General features: G+C 38.6%; 1 protein-coding gene across 3 annotated transcripts in view; it reads right to left on the bottom strand.

Annotated features, from left to right (window-relative positions):
- frmd4ba (FERM domain containing 4Ba) overlaps nt 1-24952 on the bottom strand; it is an 89270-nt gene that overhangs the window by 43540 nt on the left and 20778 nt on the right. The window contains exons 2-7 of one of the 3 annotated variants that reach the window (XM_062046073.1): nt 3772-3837; nt 3542-3636; nt 3310-3402; nt 2860-2944; nt 1686-1742; nt 1164-1186 (exon numbers count right to left, since the gene is read on the bottom strand). In XM_062046073.1, coding sequence (XP_061902057.1) covers nt 1164-1186; nt 1686-1742; nt 2860-2944; nt 3310-3402; nt 3542-3636; nt 3772-3837 — 419 coding nt within the window. Of the gene's footprint in view, nt 1-1163; nt 1187-1685; nt 1815-1841; nt 1932-2859; nt 2945-3309; nt 3403-3541; nt 3637-3771; nt 3838-24952 lie in introns of those variants that run through there. The other 2 variants (XM_062046074.1, XM_062046075.1) reach the window with 2 other exon arrangements.

Here is a 24952-nt window from a genome sequence, read left to right as displayed (position 1 = left end):
ATATAAAGTTGTTCTCATCAAATACCTGACGCAATTGTTTGATATGACTTCAAACCATAACCATCAATAATTATCTTGTCTCAAAGTAGGCTTACAAAGCAATGAGCTACCTGCTGCCACTTACTGGTACGGAATGGTAAATGGGTTATGCTTGTATAGCGCTTTTCTACCTTCAAGGTACTCAAAGCGCTTTGACACTATTTCCACATTCACCCATTCACACATTGATGGCGGGAGCTGCCATGCAAGGCGCTAACCACGACCCTTCGGGAGCAAGGGTGAAGTGTCTTGCTCAAGGACACAATGGACGCGACTAGGTTGGTAGAAGCTGGGGATCGAACCAGGAACCCTCAGGTTGCTGGCACGGCCACTCTCCCAACTACGCCACGCCATCCCCATCCCAACGGAAGAGTATTACATGGTTACTCTGCTTATCTCCAGACAGCACAGACACTCTACAACGGCACATTGTTTGCAGATTATAATTATTGGTTTGCAAGAAATATTTTTCTGACCAATTAGGTGACATTGCATAATTTCCCACGGCACACCAAACAATATCTCACGGTACACTAGTGTGCCGCGGCACAGTGGTTGAAAAACACTGCAGTACCGTCACATAAGAGATCAATCAGATCAATCCATAAATTGGCGATGTCTATACCAAGGGTAGTATCACTATATGATCCATACTAGAGTGATTAAGTCAATTATTTTTTTTTTTTATAAAAAAAAACTTTCTTGTGGGGGGTTATGGTATTCATGGTAAGTCTCTGGACACATGAGGACTTCCAGAGCAACAATCAAATGGATTTAAACAAGTACTTAGTGTGTACTCTTGACTTTGTTTTGGTTAAACAATTGCATGTAATGAAAGAGAATAAATAGGGAAGTAGTTTAAATATTGTGTTGATATTGGTAAACTATCAACAGCATTCATGATAAAATGTGGGAACATTTGCAGGTAATACATGTGATCGGTGTCAGTATTGTATCGGCCGATGATCCGTATAGGCAGCATAACACCATGCTCAAAACATCCCTAGTTTATTAATATAGGTTTGTGGTTGCAATACACAGGGTGAAATGACAATTATTATATTATTCTGAAATGTACGCCTTTACGGATTAACATTTGTCTTAACTACACAAAATGCTCTTACCTTGTGTAATCCCCGTTGGCTTCCTGAAAAAAAAGGTGAATATTGAAGTGAATAACAACATTGTAACAAGACTCACTTAATGACTTAATACGCAGTATTTTACCTGTGAAACTTCTATATACAGTAGACATATCAAAATATATTTTGATTTGACAGAAAATTACTTTGCTACACCAGACATTTTTAAGACAGTAGGCTATAGTACAAACAATAAGGGCTGAAATGTTCAATTGTTGAATAGCTGCAATATACAATTTGTAAAGATGTACATATGTATGTATAACACGCGTGTAGCTATACTATATTATTACATAATACACGAATGTACATGATTCACATTTTATTTTGTGTCAGTTTTATGTTAGATATTTTGCCTAAATAAGTTTTAGTGTAATTCAAAAGCGCAAAAAAGACGGCCGAGTGTTGTGTTCTTTCCCTAGTTGAGCCGAACAAACAGGAACTGTTTGAAATGTCGCTATCAGTGTAAATGACATGATTTTAGTATGAAAGCGGCGTTCTTACCTGCAACGCGAATGCAGCTAACTTGAATACATGTCCACTCTCCACTTCGATTGTCTCCTGTTTTCATTTAGAAGAAGAAAAAAAAAGTTGGGATTAAAAAGCAACAAAATTTAAACACGACTGCAAAGTGCAGTTCCGCCAAACACTTGACCGTACCTCGGTCCTCTCGTTACGGACTAAACCACTACCATGGGGACCGCGCTGTTCTAAACAATACGTTTGTAAGCACATGCTATCAAAATAGTTTTTATATAAACCCAGTGTCGTGATATTTAATAAAAAAGTTAACTAATTCTGGTGCCTGGACAGTCTAACTTGAGTTCCTACAAGGATACGGAGTGTGTTTGGCACAATGGTACGGTCCGAGCAGGTTCAGCAGTCTGTATCCATGGCAACCAGTCTGCTAGCCCCGCGAAAAAAACAGGGATTACAAAAATTTGACCGTTTGTTGCGTTCACGTACTGCTCGTTTTTCTCGATATTACCCCAAGTTTAAATATCACCGCGTGGTGGAAACATACAAACATGGTAATTTGCATTGTGAGTCTTTTACAGAAACATTGGCTTGTTTACATTATTATTTTAATAATAAAGCACATTTTTACACGTGTCTTTGTATAATGAGTGAGTATGTACATCTTGTACAGTACAGGATGACATGTACGTGCATAGTGGTGCATCTCAATACATTTGAATATCTTTGAAAGGTGTATTTATTTGAAAAGGGACACTTGTATATTCCATAAAGTCGCTACACATAGAATGGAATATTTCAAGAATATATGTCTTAATAGTTTTTAAAAAGAAACAAAATTAATACAAAACTTTAATATTGTAAACAACTGGTTCACACTCTAATTAGACTTAGACTAAGATAGTCTTTATTGATCCACAAGGGAAATTGTTCCACACAGTAGCTCAGTTACAAGGGATGGAAAGGGTAAGGATGGGAAGGAAAATGCAAGTATAAAGTAGACTAAAAATTCATTACTAAAACTAATTAACACATTTACTTTAAGCAAATACCTTTTGCACGATATGCTAACTTATTGAGACACATGTATCTTTTCCCACACACACACACAAATCAATCAATAAATCAAAGTTGACTTATAGCCCTTAATCACAAGTGCCTCCAAGGGCTGCGCAATCCACAAACAAATGGTAATACTTACATTAAAGACCATTGATTTGGCATTCAAGAAGAAAAGCTCCACTGTTGTGTTCTCCTTTAAAAAGGTGATCTTCTCAATGTAAAATCTGTAAAGAGGGTCTCTTTGTTACACCAGGTACATTTTGTAGGAATGTTGTCCATTGGCTTTATTGACAATATGGTGATCACGCATGTACATGAGTGCCACCTGCTGGTCTACACATGTAACTGCACCATAATTGAACATAATACAGTAGAATAGAAACTATTACTGTCACACAATAAAATTGCAGTGTCTTTGGTCTGTGTATACCACAACAATAGTGAATACACACCTACAGACTAAATATAAAACTAAACATTTCCAATAGATACAAAAGACTGTTACACTTTCACATAAATGACCATCTCACGCTATCAAAAAATAAAGTAAGCTTTAATAGTTGTAAAAGTTACAAAAAAACATACTAACCTCACATAAAATTTAAGTTCCAGTGTTGTTGACGTCTTTGAGAAGTCATGATCAAGGACTTTTCGATCAAGCTGAAGCCAGTTATTCTGACCACTACCAAGGATGAGGAGAACATCTTATCAGTCCTTCATGTTGTGTAATTGAAAACATGTAACGGACTTCTTGGAATCGAAGGAACCGGGTTTATACATAAATAGAAGGAAGTTGTTGTTGTTTTAACGAATGTACTTACGTGTCATCAATGAAGCAAAGTCCAAAATAGTCCTTCTCCTTCAAGTTAAAATGTGATGACACCAAGTCTAGCAGGTCTCGGGATAAAAGCTTGGGCTGAAAAAAACAGTTGAATATGTTATTATCTTTGGACATTTACTGTACACAAAATGAGGCACAAGCTAAAAGTTAGTAGAATGGATGTATTGTGAAACCCCACACAGGAATGCGAGATCATGTGTCACTTTCTACCTGAACCTGCAGCTGCAGCTTTCTACCATCCAGCAGGTGAACCTGGCACTGACGTCCCTCGGACATCTGAAGAAAGAAAGACAACATGAGGGATGACAAGCTTTTGCAACACGATGCCTTCATTGCACAGCCTCCACCTCCACCTGTGGCCATCTACGAAACGCCATTTTTCCGCCCGCCTGCGAGAATAAATGGTGGTTTAACTTTTGTGAGGATGAACAGTGGCTGACTTGAGTGTCAAGTGTGCCTTTGTTGCGAATCAATGGGTAAGCTGAGCTGCTGGACAGACATCCAAATGGGAACTTGACCCCAGCTAATGAGATACCATACAACATAGCCATCCTTGGTTGGAGATATGAGTTGAAAAGCTGCACATTTACATTTATATATGTCACACTTAAAAAGGTTCTTTCACCTATAAGACTCAACACATTGTCTCATTGTATCAGCCCTGGTCTGATGAATATGCTCCTCTCTAAAAAACAAATAATAATAATAAAAAGTGGACTAAAGAATTCCTGGATGACACTATACCAGGGGTGCCAAAGTAATTTTTAGATTGGGGGCCACATGGAGAAAAATCCACTCCCAAGTGGGCCAGACAGGTAAAATCACGGCACAATAGCCTAAAAATAAAGACAACTTCAGATTGTTTTCTTTGTTTAAAAATAGAACAAGCACATTCTGAAAATGTACAAATCATAATGTTGTTGTTTTACACTTACATGTTGCGGTTTATAGTATTCTAACTATATTTGTCGTTATTTATACTTTCTGAATAAATTATGTGATAATGTTCATCAGTCAACTCATTGGTGTTAATTTTCAATCTATCAAGATGAAAAAAAAAATATCAAAATCAATTTACAGGATGTTATTTATGTAGTTTGCTCATTTTCCTCGACTGGTGCACTAACATCTGGTTTCTTTTTTTTTTTTTACATATGTCGCATAATCTACCAGGATACAAAGAATTGCTATTGCGACATCAAGTGGACACATTTAGAACAGCAGTTTTTTTCATTCAAAAATTTCGGCTCATTTTCATACTTAGCAAACTCATCCTGCGGGCCGGATAAAACCTGTTTGCGGGCCTGATCCGGCCCGTGGGCCGGCCATACGTTTGACACCCGTGCACTATATTGTTAAAGATTAAATACAGTGCATCCGGAAAGTATTCACAGCGCTTCCCTTTTTCTACATTTTGCTATTTCTACGGACAATTATTTGGACTTCATTTTTGGTGTGTGTGCAGGCACTGGGAAGTCTTGGACCTTACAGTATATATTTATATATTAGGGTTGTCCCGATACTGATATTTTGGTACCGGTAGCAAAATGAATTTCGATAATTTCCGATACTTTTTCAAAATAAAGGGTACCACAAAATGTCATTATTGGCTTTATTTTAAACAGAAAATCTTATGATACATCAAACACACGTTTCTTAATTGCAATCAAAGAACAATTTTGGCATTAAATAACACGTACTAGACAACTTCTCTTTTAGTAGTAAATAAGGAATCAAAGGCTCCTAATTTGGCTGCTGACGTATGCAGTAACATATTGTGTCATGTCCCATTCTATTATTTAGTCAAAATTATGAGGGACAAGCAGTAGAAAATTGATTATTAATCTACTTCTTCATTTACTGTTAATATATGCTTGCTTTCTGTTTTAACATGTTCTATCTACACTTCTGTTAAAATTGAATAATCGCTTATTCTTCTGTTGTTTGGCGTACTTTACATATGTTTTTGGTGATACTACACATTTTGGTATCTATCCAATACCAAGTCATTACACTATCATACATTGGTCATATTTAAAGTTATTTTGTGTCCAGGGACTTATTTCCTGAGTTTATAAACAATAAGAAAAATTACAGAAGATTTTGTGACAATAAAAAATATAGATGTAATCATTGTAGTATCTATTAGATACGGCTCTTTTACTTGGTATCGTTACAGTCGATGTCTGTGTGGACCCACTCATGGTATTTGTTCACATTCAGGAGAGCTTGCTTGCTGTTAGCGGTGAGCTTTTGTACCCTCCTACGGTATGTAATGAAGCATGTTTAGCTATTTCTCATCCTGCAGGAAGGATACTTGTAAGAAACTTATGTTATTTGTCGCCATGGAGGTGAGAATTATAGATTTAGAAGTAGTTAAAACACTGACGACTGCGGATGGATGTTAGCCGCTAGCTGGCCATTTTTTAAAGCACTGTGTTTATAGCTTCACCTTTATCGTTATTGTTTAAGCCAAAATGGGTCCATTCTCCCTGTGTCTGCTTGTAAGTGATAGCTCAGTCACAGCTCTTTTTATACCAAATATGTGTTATATGTGTTTTATGTCGCACGTTTGCACCAAGAAAAATTCCTAGTTTGTGAACCCGTTCTCAAACAATGGCAATAAAAATATTCTGATTCTGAAGTGCTCCGAGCGTGTGCGTTGCCTAACGTGCGCCTCTGAACCTTTCAGAGGCAGATGAGTACCGTTTTTAGTTCATTACTACCGCTTTACTTTATTAGTACCGGTATACCGTACAACCCCATTAGTGTGCCTTTCCAAATCATGTCTAACCAACTGAATTAACTCCAATTAAGCTGTAGGAAAATCTCAAGGATGATCAGTTGAAACAGGATGTACCTGAGCTCTTGTTTGAGCTTCATGGCAAAGGCTTTGAATATGATTTTTTTTTTCCATTGAATTAATTTGCAAAAAGTTCTTTAAAAAAACGTTTTTGTATTGTCTTTTTGTGGGACATTGTGTGTACAATATTGAGGACAAATATATATTTATTCCATTTTGCAATTAGGCTGTAACATAAGTGATGCACTGTATGCTGGACAAGGTATGCCTTTGTTGTGCTGGGAGAGAGCAATACTGCACAATGTAGTGTCTCTGCAATGTCCCCCTCTTGTGGCGTTTTGAAAAATTACATCAAACAGTAGTCTGATCTAGGTCACATATTTCCACAGCGCGTTTCAAAATAATTGCTACTGCATTCACCTGTCTGCCTTTACAACAAAAATGTTGTTGCACAGACATAGTTTAACCATACTAAATAATGTGTTGGTTGTGGGCTTCTTCGTGATATAATACACCATGTTAACTGAAAGCTTTGCATTATTACATTATGACTGAGTACATTATGGGGAGTCCTCTGGTGCAGATATACAATATAATATAATATATACAAGAAAGAAGAAAAAAAAAAGATACATAACAAAATAGTGCAATTGTGGGCTTCTTCGTGATATAATACACCATGTTAACTGAAAGCTTTGCATTATTACATTATGACTGAGTGCATTATGGGGAGTCCTCTGGTGCAGATATACAATATAATATAATATAATATAATATAATATATATTAGAAAAAGAAAAAAAAAAGAAGATACATAGTAAAATAGTGCAATTTAATAAAGATAGGGAATAAGGAATAACAGGTGCATTGTTCTGACTATACTTGTGAGAAAGTTGTATGCGAGCTGTTTAGCTAATTTTGTATGTTCAAACCTAATCAATCATGGACTTTTCTACTCTGTGCTTTCGAACAAGTGTGCTATGGTTTAACGTGCATTAGCACGTTGACCTGCTCAGTGGCCTTGTGGTTAGAGTGTTCGCCCTGAGATCTGTAGGTTGTGAGTTCAAACTCCGGCCCCAGTCATACCAAAGACTATAAAAATGGGACCCATTACCTCCCTGCTTGGCACTCAGCATCAAAGGTTGAAATTGGGGGTTAAATCACTAAAATGATTCCCGAGCGCGGTCACCGCTGCTGCTCACTGCTCCTCTCACCTCCCAGGGGGTGGGACAAGGGGACGGGTCAAATGCAGAGGGTAATTTCTCCACACCTCATACTTGCCAACCCTCCCGGTTTTACCGGGAGACTCCCGGAATTCAGCGCCTCTCCCGATAACCTCCCGGAATTCAGACGGAGCTGGAGGTCACGCCCCCTCCAGCTCCATGCGGACCTGAGTGGGGACAGCGGCGACAGTCTGTTTTCACGTGCGCTTTCCCACAATATAAACAGCGTGCCTGCCCAATCACGTTATAACTGTAGAATGATCGAGGGTGAGTTCTTGGTTTCTTATGTGGGTTTATTGTTAGGCAGTTTCATTAACGTCCTCCCAGCGCGGTAACAACACACAACAACAGCAGTCACGTTTTCGTCTACCGTAAAGCAGTTTGTCTGCCGTAAACAGCAATGTTGTGACACTCTTAAACAGGACAATACTGCCATCTACTGGATAGCCTCCGGAACACTGAAATTCAAGTATTTATTTTATTTATATGTATAATAAAATAAATATATATAGCCAGAATTCACTGAAAGTCAAGTATTTCATACATATATATATATATATATATATATATATATATATATATATATATATATATATATATATATATATATATATATATATATATATATATATATATATATATATATACACATATATATATATATATATATTTGAAATATATATGAAATACTCGAGTTGGTGAATTCTAGCTGTAAATATACTCCCCCCCTCTTAACCACGCCCCCAACCCCCAACCACACACCCGCCCCGCCCCACCCCCGACCACGCCCCACCCCACCCCCCTGTATCAGAGGTCTCAAGGTTGGCAAGTATGCCACACCTGGTGTGTGTGTGACTATCAGTGGTACTTTAACTTGAACTTTGACGGTTAAATCCATCAAATTACCGTATTTTCCGGGCTATAGAGCGCACCGGTATTTTAAATTTTATAAGAAATAAATATTTTGACATATATTAGCCACACCAGACTATGAGCTGATGATATATACCGATGCGATAGATTTTGTAGATGTTTATTTACATACCTTAATTGTTTCAAAACGGTGTCTGTAACACGGCAGTAAAATGGCTCATCAAACAGAACAGAGTTAATTGTCATGAACCCACTAGCTGTGGCAGCTAGTTCTCCAATCAGCTAAACAGCTCATTAACTCCACGGTAACATTTTGGTGAATTTACGAAACTGAAACAATACAAAAAGAATGCCAAAAAGAACTCCTACAGACATCACGCAAGTGACGGTTTAGTAAGTATGAATTGTTTTAGTTATATTGTAAAACTTAGACGTTGCTTGGAGTGATGAATGAAGAATCCTTTTGAGCGTAATACTTCCGGTTCAAGGTAAGCGAAAAAGAAAATAAATGTTCAACCCGCAGCACCGGCAGTGAGTGCATACGTCCAAAAGATGGCACCATAGCAGAAGTAAAACTACACATTTTCAGTGTCTCTGTCAGTGTTATATCAAAACTATTTGTTGAATACAAAAATGATGGCCGTTAGCAAATAAAAATCCATAGGTTAGCTGCATAGTTTTATAAGCTGCAGGGTGCAAAGCGTGGGAAAAAGTAGTGGCTAATAGCCCGGAAAATAGGGTACAAGCAAAAAAGCAAACTATGGTACGTTCTTCAGTTTTGCCCATGAGCTTGATTGCATGGTGTGTAAATCATTGAGGTGTACCAGAAACAATAAGGTTTCAACAGCAACTTGGAAAGTGAGTTCAAACGGCGTGGTCGTGCTGTTCTGCGATGAGTGCCATATGTGCTTGGAGAGTGTTGTTAAAAACAAAGCTCTGTGACTCACCAAAGAGCAATCTGTGCTGTCACATAAATAAACCTGCTAAATAAATATTGATTAGTCAAGGAGTGCCCATACCTGGTAGCAATTTTCAGTCCTAAACCACGCTACGAGGAGGCGTCGACATGGCAACAGCCACCTCCTCCAGGTCTGATGTGCCATGCTCCATATGAGCTGGCTGCCTGATGCCATCAAATCCTCCATTGCACGAATCAAGCGCACGGCCATAACTGTGTGCCCCTGACGGAGTTCACCTCAAATGGTGACTGACACCTCACACAACCAGAAGAAAAGATGACATGCAGTCCCGCTTGAGTAAGCGCCACTCAGAGAGCAGCGAAGTGAAAAAAAAAGCCACAAAGACACATTGTATACTGTGTTTGTCTTGTTGATGTGATGTCACCAACAGTCATTACTACGGACAGTGCGTATCAGGCGTGTTGTCAATACAGACCCACAAGAAGCTCACCAACAAGGTCAGATGTTCTATTTAGACCAGGGGTGTCCAAACTTTTTGACCGAGGAGCCGCATTGGGCTTAAAAAATTTAAGCCAACAGCATGCAAAATAACAATATACAGTTGTGGTCAAAAGTTAACATACACTTGTAAAGAACATAATGTCATGGCTGTCTTGAGTTTCCAAATATTTCTACAACTCTTATTTTTTTGTGATAGAGTGATTGGAGCACGTACTTGTTGGTCACAAAAAACATTCATGAATTGTTTTTTTTAATGAATTTATTATGGGTCTACTGAAAATGTGACCAAATCTGCTGGGTCAAAAGTATACATACAGCAATGTTAATATTTGGTTATATGTCCCTTGGCAAGTTTCACTGCAATAAGGCGCTTTTGGTAGCCATCCACAAGCTTCTGGTTGAATTTTTGACCACTCCTCTGGACTAAATTGGTGCAGTTCAGCTAAATTTGTTGGTTTTCTGACATGTACTTGTTTCTTCAGCATTGTCCACACGTTTAAGTCAGGACTTTGGGAAGGCCATTCTAAAACCTTAATTCTAGCCTGATTTAGCCATTCCTTTACCACTTTTGATATGTGTTTGGGGTAATTGTCCTGTTGGAACACCCAACTGTGTCAAAGACCCAACCTCCGGGCTAATGATTTTAGGTTGTCCTGAAGAATTTGGAGGTAATCCTCCTTTTTCATTGTCCCATTTACTCTCTGTAAAGCACCAGTTCCATTGGCAGCAAAACAGGCCCAAAGCATAATACTACCACTACCATGCTTGACGGTAGGGATGGTGTTCCTGGGATTAAAGGCCTCATCTTTTCTCCTCCAAACATATTGCTGGGTATTGTGGCCAAACAGCTCAATTTTTGTTTCATCTGACCACAGAACTTTCCTCCAGAAGGTCTTATCTTTGTCCATGTGATTCTTCAGGACAACCTAAAATCATCAGCCCAAAGGTTGGGTCTTGGGCACAGTTGGGTGTTCCAACAGGACAATGATCCCAAACACAAAAGTGGTGAAGGAATTGCTAAATCAGGCTAGAATTAAGGTTTTAGAATGGCTTTCCCAAAGTCCTGACTTAAACGTGTGGACAAGGCTGAAGAAACAAGTCCATGTCAGAAAACCAACACATTTAGCTGAACTGCACCAATTTTGTCAAGAGGAGTGGTCAAAAATTCAATCAGAAGCTTGTGGATGGCTACCAAAAGCGCCTTATTGTAGTGAAACTTGCCAAAGGACATGTAACCAAATATTAACATTGCTGTATGTATACTTTTGACCCAGCAGATTTGGTCACATTTTCAGTAGACCCATAATAAATTCATAAAAGAACCAAACATCATGAATGTTTTTTGTGACAAACAAGTAAGTGCTCCAATCACTCTATCACAAAAAAATAAGAGTTGTAGAAATTATTGGAAAACTCAAGACAGCCATGACATTATGTTCTTTACAAGTGTGTGTAAACTTGACCACGACTGTATATTGCGATATATATTACAGCCTCTTATGACAACAATATATAACACAATATATTATTTGGTATATAAATGATAAAAAAAAACCCCATCTCAAAACGGATTGCAAAGGTTTCCTAATTTAGTTGCTGATGTATGCGGTAAACTCAGTTACCAATGGCGTCATTTCCTGTTGAATTATTTTCTCAAAACTATTATTAATCTATGTGCTAAATTACTGTTAATATCTGGTTACATTCTGCTGTAACATGGCTATATCTACACTTCTGTTTAAATGTACTAAGCACTTAATATTCTGTTGTTTGGATACTGTCATGATCCGTGGCCCGGATCATGTTTTGTTATGTTCTGTTAGTTTTGGATTCCCTTAGTTCCTGTTTGTGGGTTTGTTTTAGTTTCCATGGGGATTAATTGGGTTCACCTGCCTCTGGTTAGTGGTCGGCACGCTCAGCTGCTGTCATCCACTAATCAGAGAGCTATTTATTCACCTTACTCGCCACGCTCAGTCTGGCTTCATTGTTTGCTTCTTGCACAGTTACGTGAGTATTCCTGTTTGATTTCAACAAATAAATCATGTTCCTACCTGCACGTCCTGTCCGGAGTGGTACGTCTGCATCCCGGGGGAACGAACCCCGCAGTAAGCTGTGACCCCCCATTCGTGACAGATACTTTACATTAGTTTTGGGCAATACTACACATTTGGGTATCCAATACCATGTAGTTACAGGGGCTGTATTGGGCATACCAATGCTGATATTGATACTTCATTAATCATTAATTAAATTTTTGATCACGATAATAATCAGACAAAAATCATATGATACTAATACTATACATGGTATCAGTAATGTTGATATTTTTATTTACCCGTCCACCTTTGTTTACATTCAAGAGCTTTAGCTTGCGATTAGCATATCCTGCTGCGGTGTGTAGTATAGCATTTTTAGCTATTCCTCGTCCTCCAGTGATAATGACATTTGTATGAAAGTAGTTCATTTGCAGCCATGAAGGTGAGGATTGCTGACTGAGCAGTGGCTTTGCACTTTGGAGGGAGATTAGCCGCTAGCAAAAATGCTGTGCGTTGAGCGCCCGTTTGTTCGCCTGTTTATGTCAAAATTGCGATCAACGCGCATTATAACGATATTACTAAAAGCGCTATCATCGGTCAAATTTATATAATTTATATCGTAAATGATATACATTTTAAAATGTTTCCCGCCGCTTAACCGCGCGCGTTTCAATGAATTTTTTGACTTTGACATTCAGAGCACTGTGTTGAGCAACTTTTTTGAGCAACCTGTAAAAACTCGTAACAACAGCATGACTGCAAATTGTCAGTCGCTTCTATGAGACAGTTTTTGTGTACGCCCATGCGCTTCGGGCAGCCATAAACGGCAGTCATCTTAGTTGGACCGAACAACAGTTTTCATTGAAAATAAATGTTTAATTTGTAGAAATATAGAGAATTAAGTCCTTTAGACCATATGACTGCTGGGGGTGTTGGTATTAGATTGTATTTTGAGCCAGTGATATAAAAAAGCTTTAATTACTTATTTCACTAGTATTGTTACATAGAGGTAAAATCACATCTATTTGCAATTTTCACTTCCTCCCGCAATTTACTGCAACAAGCACCTACAGACCTCCTAAATTTTGGTGAAAAAATCTTACGAAGCTGGGCATTTAAGACAATCTTTACAAAATGCTGAAAAATCGTAGGAAGACTGCATTATAGACTGCAGCGGTATTAAAAATAATTGGCTCAGTTTCTGTCAGTGAGGGTGGTAGAACTGAGCTGCTGGCCGAAGGTGAAACGATGGTGATAAACATTTGGAAAGGCTTTGTTGTAAAACATAGGAAGGGGAACGTGCTTGCCAGTCATTACCAGATCTTGATGTGTAGCAGCTGTGATTAATAGACAAACGTCATGGAAACGCCACGCCGCATGCTTAACTCAAATAATCAAGGCAGCAAACATGAAAGCAGTGTTACTTGGAAAAATAATGCGATGGAACATCCGTGAGCAGCTACATGGAAACAATATCCTGTTGTTTGTTTGTGTGACCACATTTCCAAAAACACTTTAGTGTTCGTAGAAGACGTGACAGTTTTATTGAACGTGACCATGGTAAAGAATTGCACAGCGACCTCTACGTTTCCTATTTTTGTGACGGTTTTTTTATGCCTCATTAAAATGAAGTGAGCAGATGAACAATTTTCTTTGCAGTCAATTTACCGGGTACATGTTTCCGTGCCACATTATGCAAACAATAAATACAAATCAGAGCAAATTAGAATCAACCATGCAGGTAAACACTAAAGAATGTTCCGTTTCTAACAGTGTGTAAATCAGCTCGAAACATACCTTGCAAAAATAACAATCATAATCATGCACTAACATTACAGCAGTGAGCAAATCAGATGACACTTGTGATTTAGGGCTATATAAATAAACATTGATTGATTGATTGATTCGAGGGTTTTAAATATAAGATTCTCAATGTTGAAGGAATGATGAACATTTAAACTTATAATACTTATACGATTGATATCATGAATTTCTAGTGGCTATGTATAGAAAATGTGTTAAAAATACACCACTAGTCACACAAATACCACAGTTTTTGTGAACCAACAGTGTGTCACTTCATGCTGTCTGCTGACTGAGCTTGTTTAAAAAGTTGTCTGGTAACGTTCCCAAGTCTGTCTAATCATTGTGTTCTGTGTTCATCTGTATTGCCATACTATCAATGATAGTACAGTATATGTATCTCAAATAAAATGAGTAAAATACGAGTTAACCTATGGTTCTTGCCCAGAAAATAATGGAGTGGCATCTCTGGGTCGGGAATGAGATTTCACCAAAGTGGTAGAAGTTCAAGTACCTTGGGGTCTTTTTCACGAGTAAGAAAAGAATGCATCGTGAAATCGACGAGGCAGATCGGTGAGGCGTCTGCAGTGATGCAGGCTCTGCATTGGCCCATCATGGTGAAGACGGAACTATGCCAGAAGGTAGGTAAAGCTCTCAATTTACCGGTTGACCTGTGTTCCTTCCTACCCTCACCTATGGTCATGAGCGTTGGAGTAATTGCTAGAGACCGAAAGGACAATATTGCACTTTCAAACAGCTGAAATGAGTTTCCTCTGTAGGATTGCGGGGCTCTCCCTTAGAGGTAGGGTGAGAAGCTCTGTAATTCAGTAGCAAGTCAGAGTTAAACCGCTGCTCCTACACACATTTGGTCTGATGCCCTTCGGACGCTTCCCTCTGTAAGTGTTGAGGTCACGTCTGACTGGTAGGAGGGCCTCGGAGAAGACTAGGGCACGTTAGAGAGACAATACCGCTCAGCTGGCCTGGAAATGCCTCTGAATCCCCGGTAGGAGCATGACAAAGTAGCCGGGTAGAGTGAAGTCTGGGCTTCTCTGCTTAGGCTACTACCCTGCGACCCAACCTCGGATAAGTGGAAGAAGAGCCATGAATGGATGGATGGATAAAATATGAGCTTAAAGTCTTGAACTGTGCATTGGACTTTAAGGACATACAAAGAAGAAAATAAATGTTTTAATTTATAAGGCTAGATAGTATTTTATTTGGTTTATCATGTACTGTGAAGTGTGACCACATGCCATAAAACAAGTGCATGCCATCCTTTGTCGTTTAATGCGCCTGATACAGTCGACTGCACAAACCAGTTGGATCTATTTCTGGAGGGCTAGTTTCGTTATTGGAGAGCCATTATGATGCGAACTAGTTAACCATGACAAGAACAGACAGGCGTGATAGAACATGCAGTATTGTGTCCAATACACTGTTGATTGCACATATGAAAGTCAAGTGGGTCACAAAGAACAGTGCTTTCAGCACATCTGAAAGATCAAAAGGCAAGATTTAAAATGCATCGAGTGTACATGAAAACAGACAATTAATATTTTACAATTCTGCAATTATGCAAGTACCGGTAGATAATGTACTGCTATTAATCGCATTTAGTCAAAATTCAAAAGTGTTTATAATCTAATTTAGAAAATGTATCATTGGACAGCACTAATACAACACCAAAGAATTATGGGATCACCCCACTTGGAGGATGTTCATTCAACTGTTAAGTGTTGTAGAAGAATAGCAGATAACAGACATGACACAAATCTATAACCATTTCAAATGGCAACTTTCTGACTTTAAGAAATACTAAAATTCATTCATCAATCCATTTTCTACCGCGTGTCCCTCTCGGGGTCACGGGGGGTGCTGGAGCCTATCCTAGCTGCACTCGGGCGGAAGGCGGGGTACACCCTAGACAAGTCGCCACCTCATCACAGTGCCAACACAGATTGACAGACAACATTCACACTCACATTCACCCACTAGGGCCCTAAAATAAATCAAGAAAATAAATTGTGGTAATCAGTAACAGTTTAATTTTTAGATCAAACAGAGTAAAAAATATGAAATGACTCAATTATGAGAAACCAACTATGAAATCATAAAAAACAGACAAACAAAAAACACGCCAACAAGTACTTTGTTGCACCAACTCTGGCTTTTATAACGGCTTGCAGTCCTTAAGGCGTGGACTTAATGAGAGACAAACAGTGCTCTTTATCAATCTTTCTCCAACTTTCTTTGATTGCTGTTATCAGATTAGCTTTGCAGGTTGGAGTCTTGTCATGGACCATTTATTTCAATTTCCACCACAGATTTTTAATTTAATTGAGATCTGGACTATTTGCAGGCCATGGCATTAACCTTATTTATCTTTCCTCAAAGAAAGTTTTCACAGTTTTTTTAAAATCTATGGCAGAATGCATTATCATCTTGAAAAATGATGTCAACATCCCCAAACAGTCTTTCGATTGATGGAATAAAAAGAGTGTCCAGAATGTCAATGTAAACATGTGCATTCGTAATGACAGCCATCTCCCCAGTGCCATTACCTGACATGCAGCCCCATAACTTCAATTACTGTGGAAATGTGCTTGCTTTCTTCAGGCAGTCGTCTTCATAAATCTCATTGGAACAGCACCAAACAAAAGTTCCAGCATCATCACCTTGCCCAATGCAGATCTGCGATACACCACTAAATATGACTTCCAATCCAGTCATCGTAGTCCATGATATTTTAGCCCATCGTTACCTTGTTTTTTCTGTTTAGTTGTAAATGATGGCTTTTGTTCAGCTTTTCTGTATTTAAATCCCATTTCCTTTAGGCGCTTTCTTACAGTTCGATCACAGACGGCGACTCCCGTTTCCGCCAATTTGTTCTTCATTTGTTTTGTTGTGCATTTTCTGTTTTCAATACATATTGTTTTACATTTTCCGTCTTGATGCTTTGCTGTTTTCCTTGGTCAACCGGTATGTTCACCTTTTACAACCATTCCATGCTGTGACTGTGAGTAAGCAACATATTTTCGTGACGATTTACCTTCTTCTAGAAGTTGGATAATCATCTCCTTTGTTTCAATTGACATCTCTCGTGCTAGAGCCATGATTCATGTCAATCCACCCGGTGCAACAACTCTCCAAGGTGTGAATTATCCTTTTTAACTGCACACTAATGAACACATTTAATCCGATGCACGTGTTAGTAATGGAAATGAAAATTTACAGGGTGATTACAATATTTTATCCTCAAAATTGAGTTATTCCATCATTTTGACGCTCTGCTTGACCTAGAAATTAACCTGTTACTGACTACAACAATTTATTTTCTTGATTTCATTTAGTGTTTCTTAAATCCAGAAAGTTGTCATTTAAAATGACTAGAGTTTTGTGTCATGTCCGTTATTTGCTTATTTTCTACTAAATTAAATATCTGAATGAACGTCATCCAAGTCTAAAGATTCCAACATTTTTTGTCAGGGGTTGTATAAACCAACACCTTTGAATTATTATGTAGACACCTCTCTGATTAGCCATCACGTTGTATTTGAACTGTTTCCATGTATACACTGTATCTCATTATTTTCCAGGTGTTTCTTATCTGTATATTTAAGGGTTAACATTTTCCCTGACAAACAGGGAACTCCTGATGACTGCCCTAATCTTACAGACTATTTCTATTTATGTTAGGTTTATTGTGCTGCACCTAAGTAGTCCATTCTCTACGGCTGTTAACATCATCTAAGTCCTCCCCATTTCTAGCCTGGCACTACAATGGTCAACTAGATGACCTCATACTATTTGACGTCAATATTGAAAGTGCTCCTCTATGCTGCTTGTGTTCTGTTTGTGACATGATTAGAAGGCCCATTCTTTTCGAGCTGTTGTTTTATTGTCTTTCCCTCAGACACATCATTATCAATTGTCATGGTGAATCATTGTCACACTGCAATGCACACTTATGAACAGCAGATGGGGAAATTTAGCTCCCATATGACAGCTCAAGAAAGAAAAGACAAATAGAACATAATGTGGATTTCATTTCACTCTTCCTGTGTTAGCGCACACCCATAGCCTCATTTGGTGACTTATGAATCCTGGATAATAGGAAGACAAAAGACATGAACGCTGTTCCAAATTAAACCACTCCTTTGTTCACTCTTCTGAACTCCAGTATTAATGGGTCTTAATCTGTTGAGAATACAAGGTAGGTCATGCCAAGAAGCTGTGTTGCCAAGCTCATCACACTTTCAGGTCTCTGGGCTTACTTCCACATAAGACTTCAAATTAGCGTGTAGAACTGGCAGATTAATTGTTTTAAAAGGGGATGAATGGAGTGGGTGGGGCACAGCCTGAAAGGCGCAGAGAAACAGCTGTCACCCACACGGGCCTACAGCTGACAAGTCTACCACATACTGAGGGTACAGCTGACAGGCTGAATACAAGACATTATGTGCAGTATGCCGAACACACACACTCACGCACACGTGCAAAGACGGTTAACCCCTGCTTGTCACAAAGGACTCGGTTTGCACGCTTACCAAGGAGGATCCAGCTGTCAATTGTTATGTTTTTCCATAGATGGCCAATTTGAAGTCATATATTATGAATAAAAGAGAATATAAAAGTGGGCCATCTCTCATGCATAGGGTGTGACCCATCTTTACTTGGGAGTAACACAAGTGTGACAAGATTCAAGTGACACAATTCAGATTTTTTGCTCTAAAAAAACACATTCTACGAATCAGATGCATAAAACAGATAGCCATCAATAGACACTAATCATGTTTATACAAACAATAAATTATGGTGGGTGAAAAAAAGTACCCAGTGTAAATCAGAACACCATTAAATATATGGTTGTAAAATTGGAGACAGTGGTCAGTGGAGTAGCTATTTCACAGAATGTGGGAAAGAGTCAATGCAGGCCAGTATTAATAACAGTTGTAGTTATTTAGCATTGTTTACTTCAGTTTTGTCGTTGCCCAATGTTGACACTTGTATAGTTGCTGACATGCTTGTTTACTGCGTGTGCAATAGGGAAGCTTCAGCATATGTTAACACTGACATGTAAAATATGGGTCACTCTGACTTGCAATGTAATGTAATTTCAGACTTTCATTGACATTGTGTGTGTTTAGAAATTAACAAAACATCCTAATTCACACCTTACACTAAGCTATTTTAATGTGTTGGGGGAATGCAGTCAAGCTGGGCATTGTGTGAGAGTGTCAAGAGCCTGCGGGCTACCACTATGCACCTAATGCTGATTGTGGAGACTTGTGACCATTTGCTTTTTGTTACATTGGGAAAAGCTTGGGGACATGCTGGAGGGCAGAGGCCAGAACAGATGATGTATGAGAGTAACCCACATGCTTTGCGTAGTAAGAGGTCAGAGCAGAGAAGCATGTGGTACGTTGTAAGCAAGCACTCTTCGAAAAGATGTTGCCTCAAGGGACTGACATTTTGCATTTCTTAGAAGGAGCACACTTATGATCCTCTGTGTTATTGTTACTAAAGATCTTATCCAAATGAAATGAAAATTAAATTGGATACACCTGAAGTCAGTTTATAAGAGATTGTGTTATTTTTTTCCTCACGCATTCACATCTCTTAACATGTTAATAAACTGTTGCAAATCATAGTCATCTTGTCGAGGAGGCCATGCTCTTGAAATGCATATATTTATAATAATTGTCGGTAAAATATAAACAAATTAGGATTCTCATTTGTTAAATTTGTAGCCATAAATGGAAATAAAGCCTGAGGAAAAATGTGTGGGTAATCGAGACAAGGTCTTTGTGATAAACCTCTCATCAATGGAGTTTTAAAAAAGGGGTTTTTCACTGCTTAACAACTTTTGTCATGTTGTGATGATACCCCTGGTATAGAATTTTTTGGCTGCTGCAAATACAATTTTACTACAAGTGCTAACGGACTCCAGTGTACTGTGAGTGGAGCAGACTCTGTGCGGAATGTCCACAGTCATCAGAGCTTTCATAGGCCCTGTCTACATTAAGCTGGACAACTCCTTAAACGAATAATTATTTAGCCTAAGCACTGTGTCAGCTACATTAAACCATCGTTAAAGGTCCACCTCCTTGGATAATTTGTAGGCCTACTCAGTGGTCTAGTGGTTAGAGTGTCCGCCCTGAGATCGGTAGGTTGTGAGTTTAAACCCCGGCCGAGTCATACCAAAGACTATAAAAATGGGACCCATTACCTCCCTGCTTGGCACTCAGTATCAAGGGTTGGAATTGGGGCTTAAATCACCAAAAATGATTCCCGGACGCAGCACCGCTGCTGCCCACTGCTCCCCTCACCTCCCAGGGGGTGAACAAGGGGATGGGTCAAATGCAGAGGACAAATTTCACCACACCTAGTGTGTGTGTGACAATCATTGGTACTTTAACTTGAACTTTAACTTAACTTTACACGGGTAAGTGTGCCATTTATTTCTTGAATCTCCGGCTCTTAGCTTTGTATGGACTCATCGATCGTTTACAAACTGAGTTCGGAGAGGAAGTGATGCCAGAAAGACCGCGCCCCACACAGAAAATGACGTCAGAAAGAACGCACCACAGCCAGCTTCATAATTCAATTCAAGATGATTCAAGATGCTTTATTATTGTCCACATAAGAACTGAAATTTCATTTTCGGCACAGTCTCACTAAGAGCAGACATACGTTACAGGGAGACAAGACGGGACCGCCAACGGATCAGCCACTTATTGCGCTAGGTGGGATTTAACCTGGATAACCTTAGCCGGCTTAGTGTAGAAGGGGCCATAGACACCTGCACTACGGCGTTGTGGTTTCCTGTGAAATGTCAGTGTGTTTCACTGACATTTCACAGGAAACCACAACATTTCCCACAATCCCTGAGTGTTGTGTACATTTTTTCAGTCATGAGGCGCTACACTGACGACAAGGAAGTGGAGCTGCTCTGCCTGCTCGTTTTGCAAAGTAATGAACTAAAGAGATGGTCGGTGGTATGTACGGTCATTAAAGGGGTTTTGTTATACTCAACTACCTTTTCTTACCTCTTGGTACCTGTTTTTGTGTATTTGGGATCTGCGTGAATACTGAAAATTTGAAATTAAACCGTAGAGGCATGGCAGAGATATTTGAATAAGAATCTTGCCTTTTTTCAAAATTGCTCCAAACGACCTGTTTGGAATTTGAGACTTCAGGGATGTATTTTGCCTTAGTTGCGTGAGCGGGTAACTCTATATATGATAGAGGTTTACCCGAAGAGCTTCCATAGTTTTAGTAAATAAGTTCCTTTTTTTCTCTATCCTCTTGTACATGCATGCTAATGTCCTCCGCTGTTGTCATTGCTGATAAAAAGTAGTGTATAGTTCTAACTTATATTGGTCTGTAGACTCGATATGAAAGTGCTAAAAACTAAAACATAGCAGATGGAGTGGAAAAGCAGGAGGAGGGCTCTGGCATGCAAATAAGACGCCAACAAAACAGCACATTCTAAAGAGACGGTCAGAAAGCGTCTGAAAGATGGTCTGTAAAACAAAATCTATGCGAAATTTGAACCAAAGCACCACTATTACATGTTATGTAGACCACAAGGAAGTGTTTCAACTGAAGAAAAAAAATTATAATATGACCCCTTTAAATGCCACGAGACAGGGAAGAAATCCACAGACTCCGCACAGACATACAATTTGAGCTTTGCGCGAAACGGCCTGGCAGATGTGTGCTTTGCATACAATTAGACCTCTGCGTATGTTTGGGCCTTATCATTGATGGGATTCACATTTTTTCCAGAATTGTGAATACAGTGGAGAAAGCAAGTATTTGATTGCCTAACGAGTTTGTGCATGTACCCTCTGACAAATTTATAAACAATACAGAATGCTTTGGTAGGTTTCATTGTACCAGTGAATGTATTAAATCCAGAATAAATAATATCAACTAATTTGTTTTGGATTGAGGGAAAAAGGAAACTTTATCGTGAACTAACTGTGGCTTTGTACTTGGTGGAGAAACGAATGATGAATGCGCATCTGTCGCTGCATGAAATTAAAAGTATAATCAATAAGTCAATAACTTGTGGTTAGAGTGTCCGCCCTGAGACTGGAAGGTCGTGAGTTCAAACCCCGGCCGAGTCATACCAAAGACTATGAAAATGGGACCCATTGCCTCCCTGTTTGGCACTCAGCATCAATGGTTGGAATTAGGGGTAACATCACCAAATGATTCCCGAGCGCAGCCACCGCAAATAGTCACCACACCTAGTGTGTGTGTGACTATCGTTGGGACTTTAACTTTAACTTCATGCTCTGTTGTTAAATAAGGTCTAAAAACATGGCATAAAGGTCACACATTTGTTATGGCACAGTTTTACCCGTCCACACACAAACACAGATTTTTGTATTTAAGCTAATTAAGAAATTAGATGGCGACGTCATTTAGCGCCCCACCGCTCACCTCCCTTCAACTCAGAGCCACAGATACATTCCGGTCCTCTGGGAATAACTGTTTCCATTTATTGATTATCGTGTAAACAATGGTCTCTTTTTCACAGGTTTCTTGCTAAAAGGACAGTACTAATTTGTGTGCTTCAGAGATCGTCTGTGTGGGACAGACTGCTTTTCATTTGGTAATGGACGAAATAAGTATTTCCCATACATACACAAATTAATTCATAACATGTACTTAATGTTATAAATCTGGAAAAAAAAAATTTCACATTCTGTCCGTCTGTGAAAAGGAAGCAATATTGGGTCAGTGCACAGTTGGTATTGTTGCTGTCTTTTTGCCAGAGGGACTTAACAGGTCTTTGTTTGCATGACTGGAAAACATAATCTTGCATTCAAAATCCCCACACCCAATAAATTACAGTAACAGACATTGTAACATTTTCCACTACTCCTAATCTTTTATCTTATTTTCCAGTTGCTGTGGAAGTTTTACCACATAGCAGCTGCCTCAATCTGGATCAGGACCTTGTGTGGTCTGCTAATGAGCTGATGTAGTTGTTATGTTCAAATGATCTAGTTAGCAAACTGGATTGAGAGGCAGATGGTCTCCTTAGTTATTATGATTATTACAAATGATCTGACCGAATAACATCCAAATTTGTGCTGAGGATAATACTCCTGTCAGCGTTACACCCCCCTGAATCATTAAAGTTGTTCTTTGGTCTTTTAATCATTCGTTTGAAAGGTTCATGTTAGCAGACACACTCTTTTATTTTGGTACCAGTTAGAATAACAATCTGTCCATGTCTTGTTTACCGCTGGTTATCTTTTCTCATTCTCTGCATTAATACTGTAAAATATTTGCTCATTGTACAGAAAGATGAGTAGTGTTACTATGCAAGTAAAGTTCAAATGTAAGTCTGTGTTGTTAAATTGCTGATGCTGCTTGGTAAAACAACAGTCCTTACGGAAATTTGAGATTGGCTGTTTAGTTTGCTCTTACCCATGAGAACAGGAAAGCGGTATCTGTGTGAACCTGTATTATCTCGGGGTTCAACTAATTTAATTTTGACCACACAGACTCCCACTCATCTGGACAGTTAAATTAATTACACAGAGCTTCCTGATAATCGCAATAGCACATGGTACAACGCTAACCACAACACAACAACATAATAAAACATAAAATAATAAGCCATATGAATAAAGCATGAATAAAACATTTTCCCATTGAAAACTTGGATTTCCTATATGGTTTTCTCCGCCCTATTGTTTCACTGAACACCTACTTCTTTCCTCCATGTTGGACCTGCAGGGTGCTTGGTTTCGGTCCACAGGGCAGGTAATAATGACTTCCCTCCCATCCCTGCGCTTGCTCATCTCAAGCTGCAGTGGTGAAGGTGACTGGAGCTGGATGATTTCTTTTTCAGGCTTGACTGCATGGCATATACAGTACTAGGGCTGTTATTACAGTATCACTGTCTTGCAGTTCTACAATGACATTATAGAGTGTTTCTCAAAAGGCAATCATTTTATCACTTCACCTTGCACTACTGTTTTTTTTGTCAACGTTACTAGGACAACTATATAGTCCCTGTTTTTCTATGTAAAACAAAACAAACGTCAAAGGATCATACAAACAACCCAGTGCTCGCAAAAAATGTATAAAACGCAGTATAGAGCAGTTACTGCCAACCAATATGCACTAAAGTCCCATAAAAGATCATTAGGTTGCCAGTGGATTTTTTTTTAAATTTCACTTACTGCATTTTCCGGACTATAGAGCGCACCGGGATATAAGCCGCAACCACAAAATTTTAGAAGAAAATAATATTTTATATATATATATATATATATAGATATATATATATATATATATATATATATATATATATATATATTAACAGCACAGTATTAAAAGCTGCAGATATATACTGTACGTTGTGAATGAGTTATTTACACAGTAAGATTCTGTAAATGCTTATTTAAATACCTTAATTGTTTCCAAACTGTGTCTGTAACAAAGCAGTAAAATGGCTAACAAAAAAACATAAGTCATCATCATAGACCCACTAGCTGCACAAGCTAGTTCTCCTTTTATTTATTTTTTCAAGCTAGTTCTCAAATCAGCTAAAAAGGCTTAATAACTCCACGGTGACGTCTGGGTGAATCTACTGAGAAATTTGTAAAACTGAAACAATACAAAAAGAATGCCATTGTAAGTAAATAATACTAACACAGACACTCGTAGATGTGTTAGCATAGTAAGTAATGCTAACGACACTAGCGTCATTGCATTACGATGCATGAAAACACACCTACAAATATCACACTTTGGAGTGTTTAGAAAGTATAAACAGTTTCAGTTATACTCTAAAATTTACAAAAGTTGCTTGGAGTTATGAATGAAGAATCCGTACGAGTAAAAACGCTATGGATGGCTAAAAGACTGAACGACGTTTCGGTTTAAAAAAAATAAGCACTTCCGGTAAATGGAAGGACGTTGTAACACCTACAGTGAGCAAACTTGTCCAACGGATTGCGCGTAATTGGTCCAAAAATTATTATTTATTTATTATGAATTGGGTTTGCGCGATATAAACATTATGCTTTACGGTAGAAACTATATAAATTTGGCCTAAGATAGAGATGTATTATTTATTATTATTATTTAAATGCATGTTGATGACACATTCTAGCCGTGTGCCGCAAAATTGAGAGTGACAAGTTGCAACAAACTGCAATGTCATCAATGCAATATCCTAAATGAGGCCAAGCGAGTGCGG

The sequence above is a fragment of the Entelurus aequoreus genome, linkage group LG01 (genome assembly GCF_033978785.1).
Source record: "Entelurus aequoreus isolate RoL-2023_Sb linkage group LG01, RoL_Eaeq_v1.1, whole genome shotgun sequence".
NCBI lineage: Eukaryota > Metazoa > Chordata > Actinopteri > Syngnathiformes > Syngnathidae > Entelurus > Entelurus aequoreus.
This window is presented reverse-complemented; position numbering and strand designations above follow the sequence as displayed.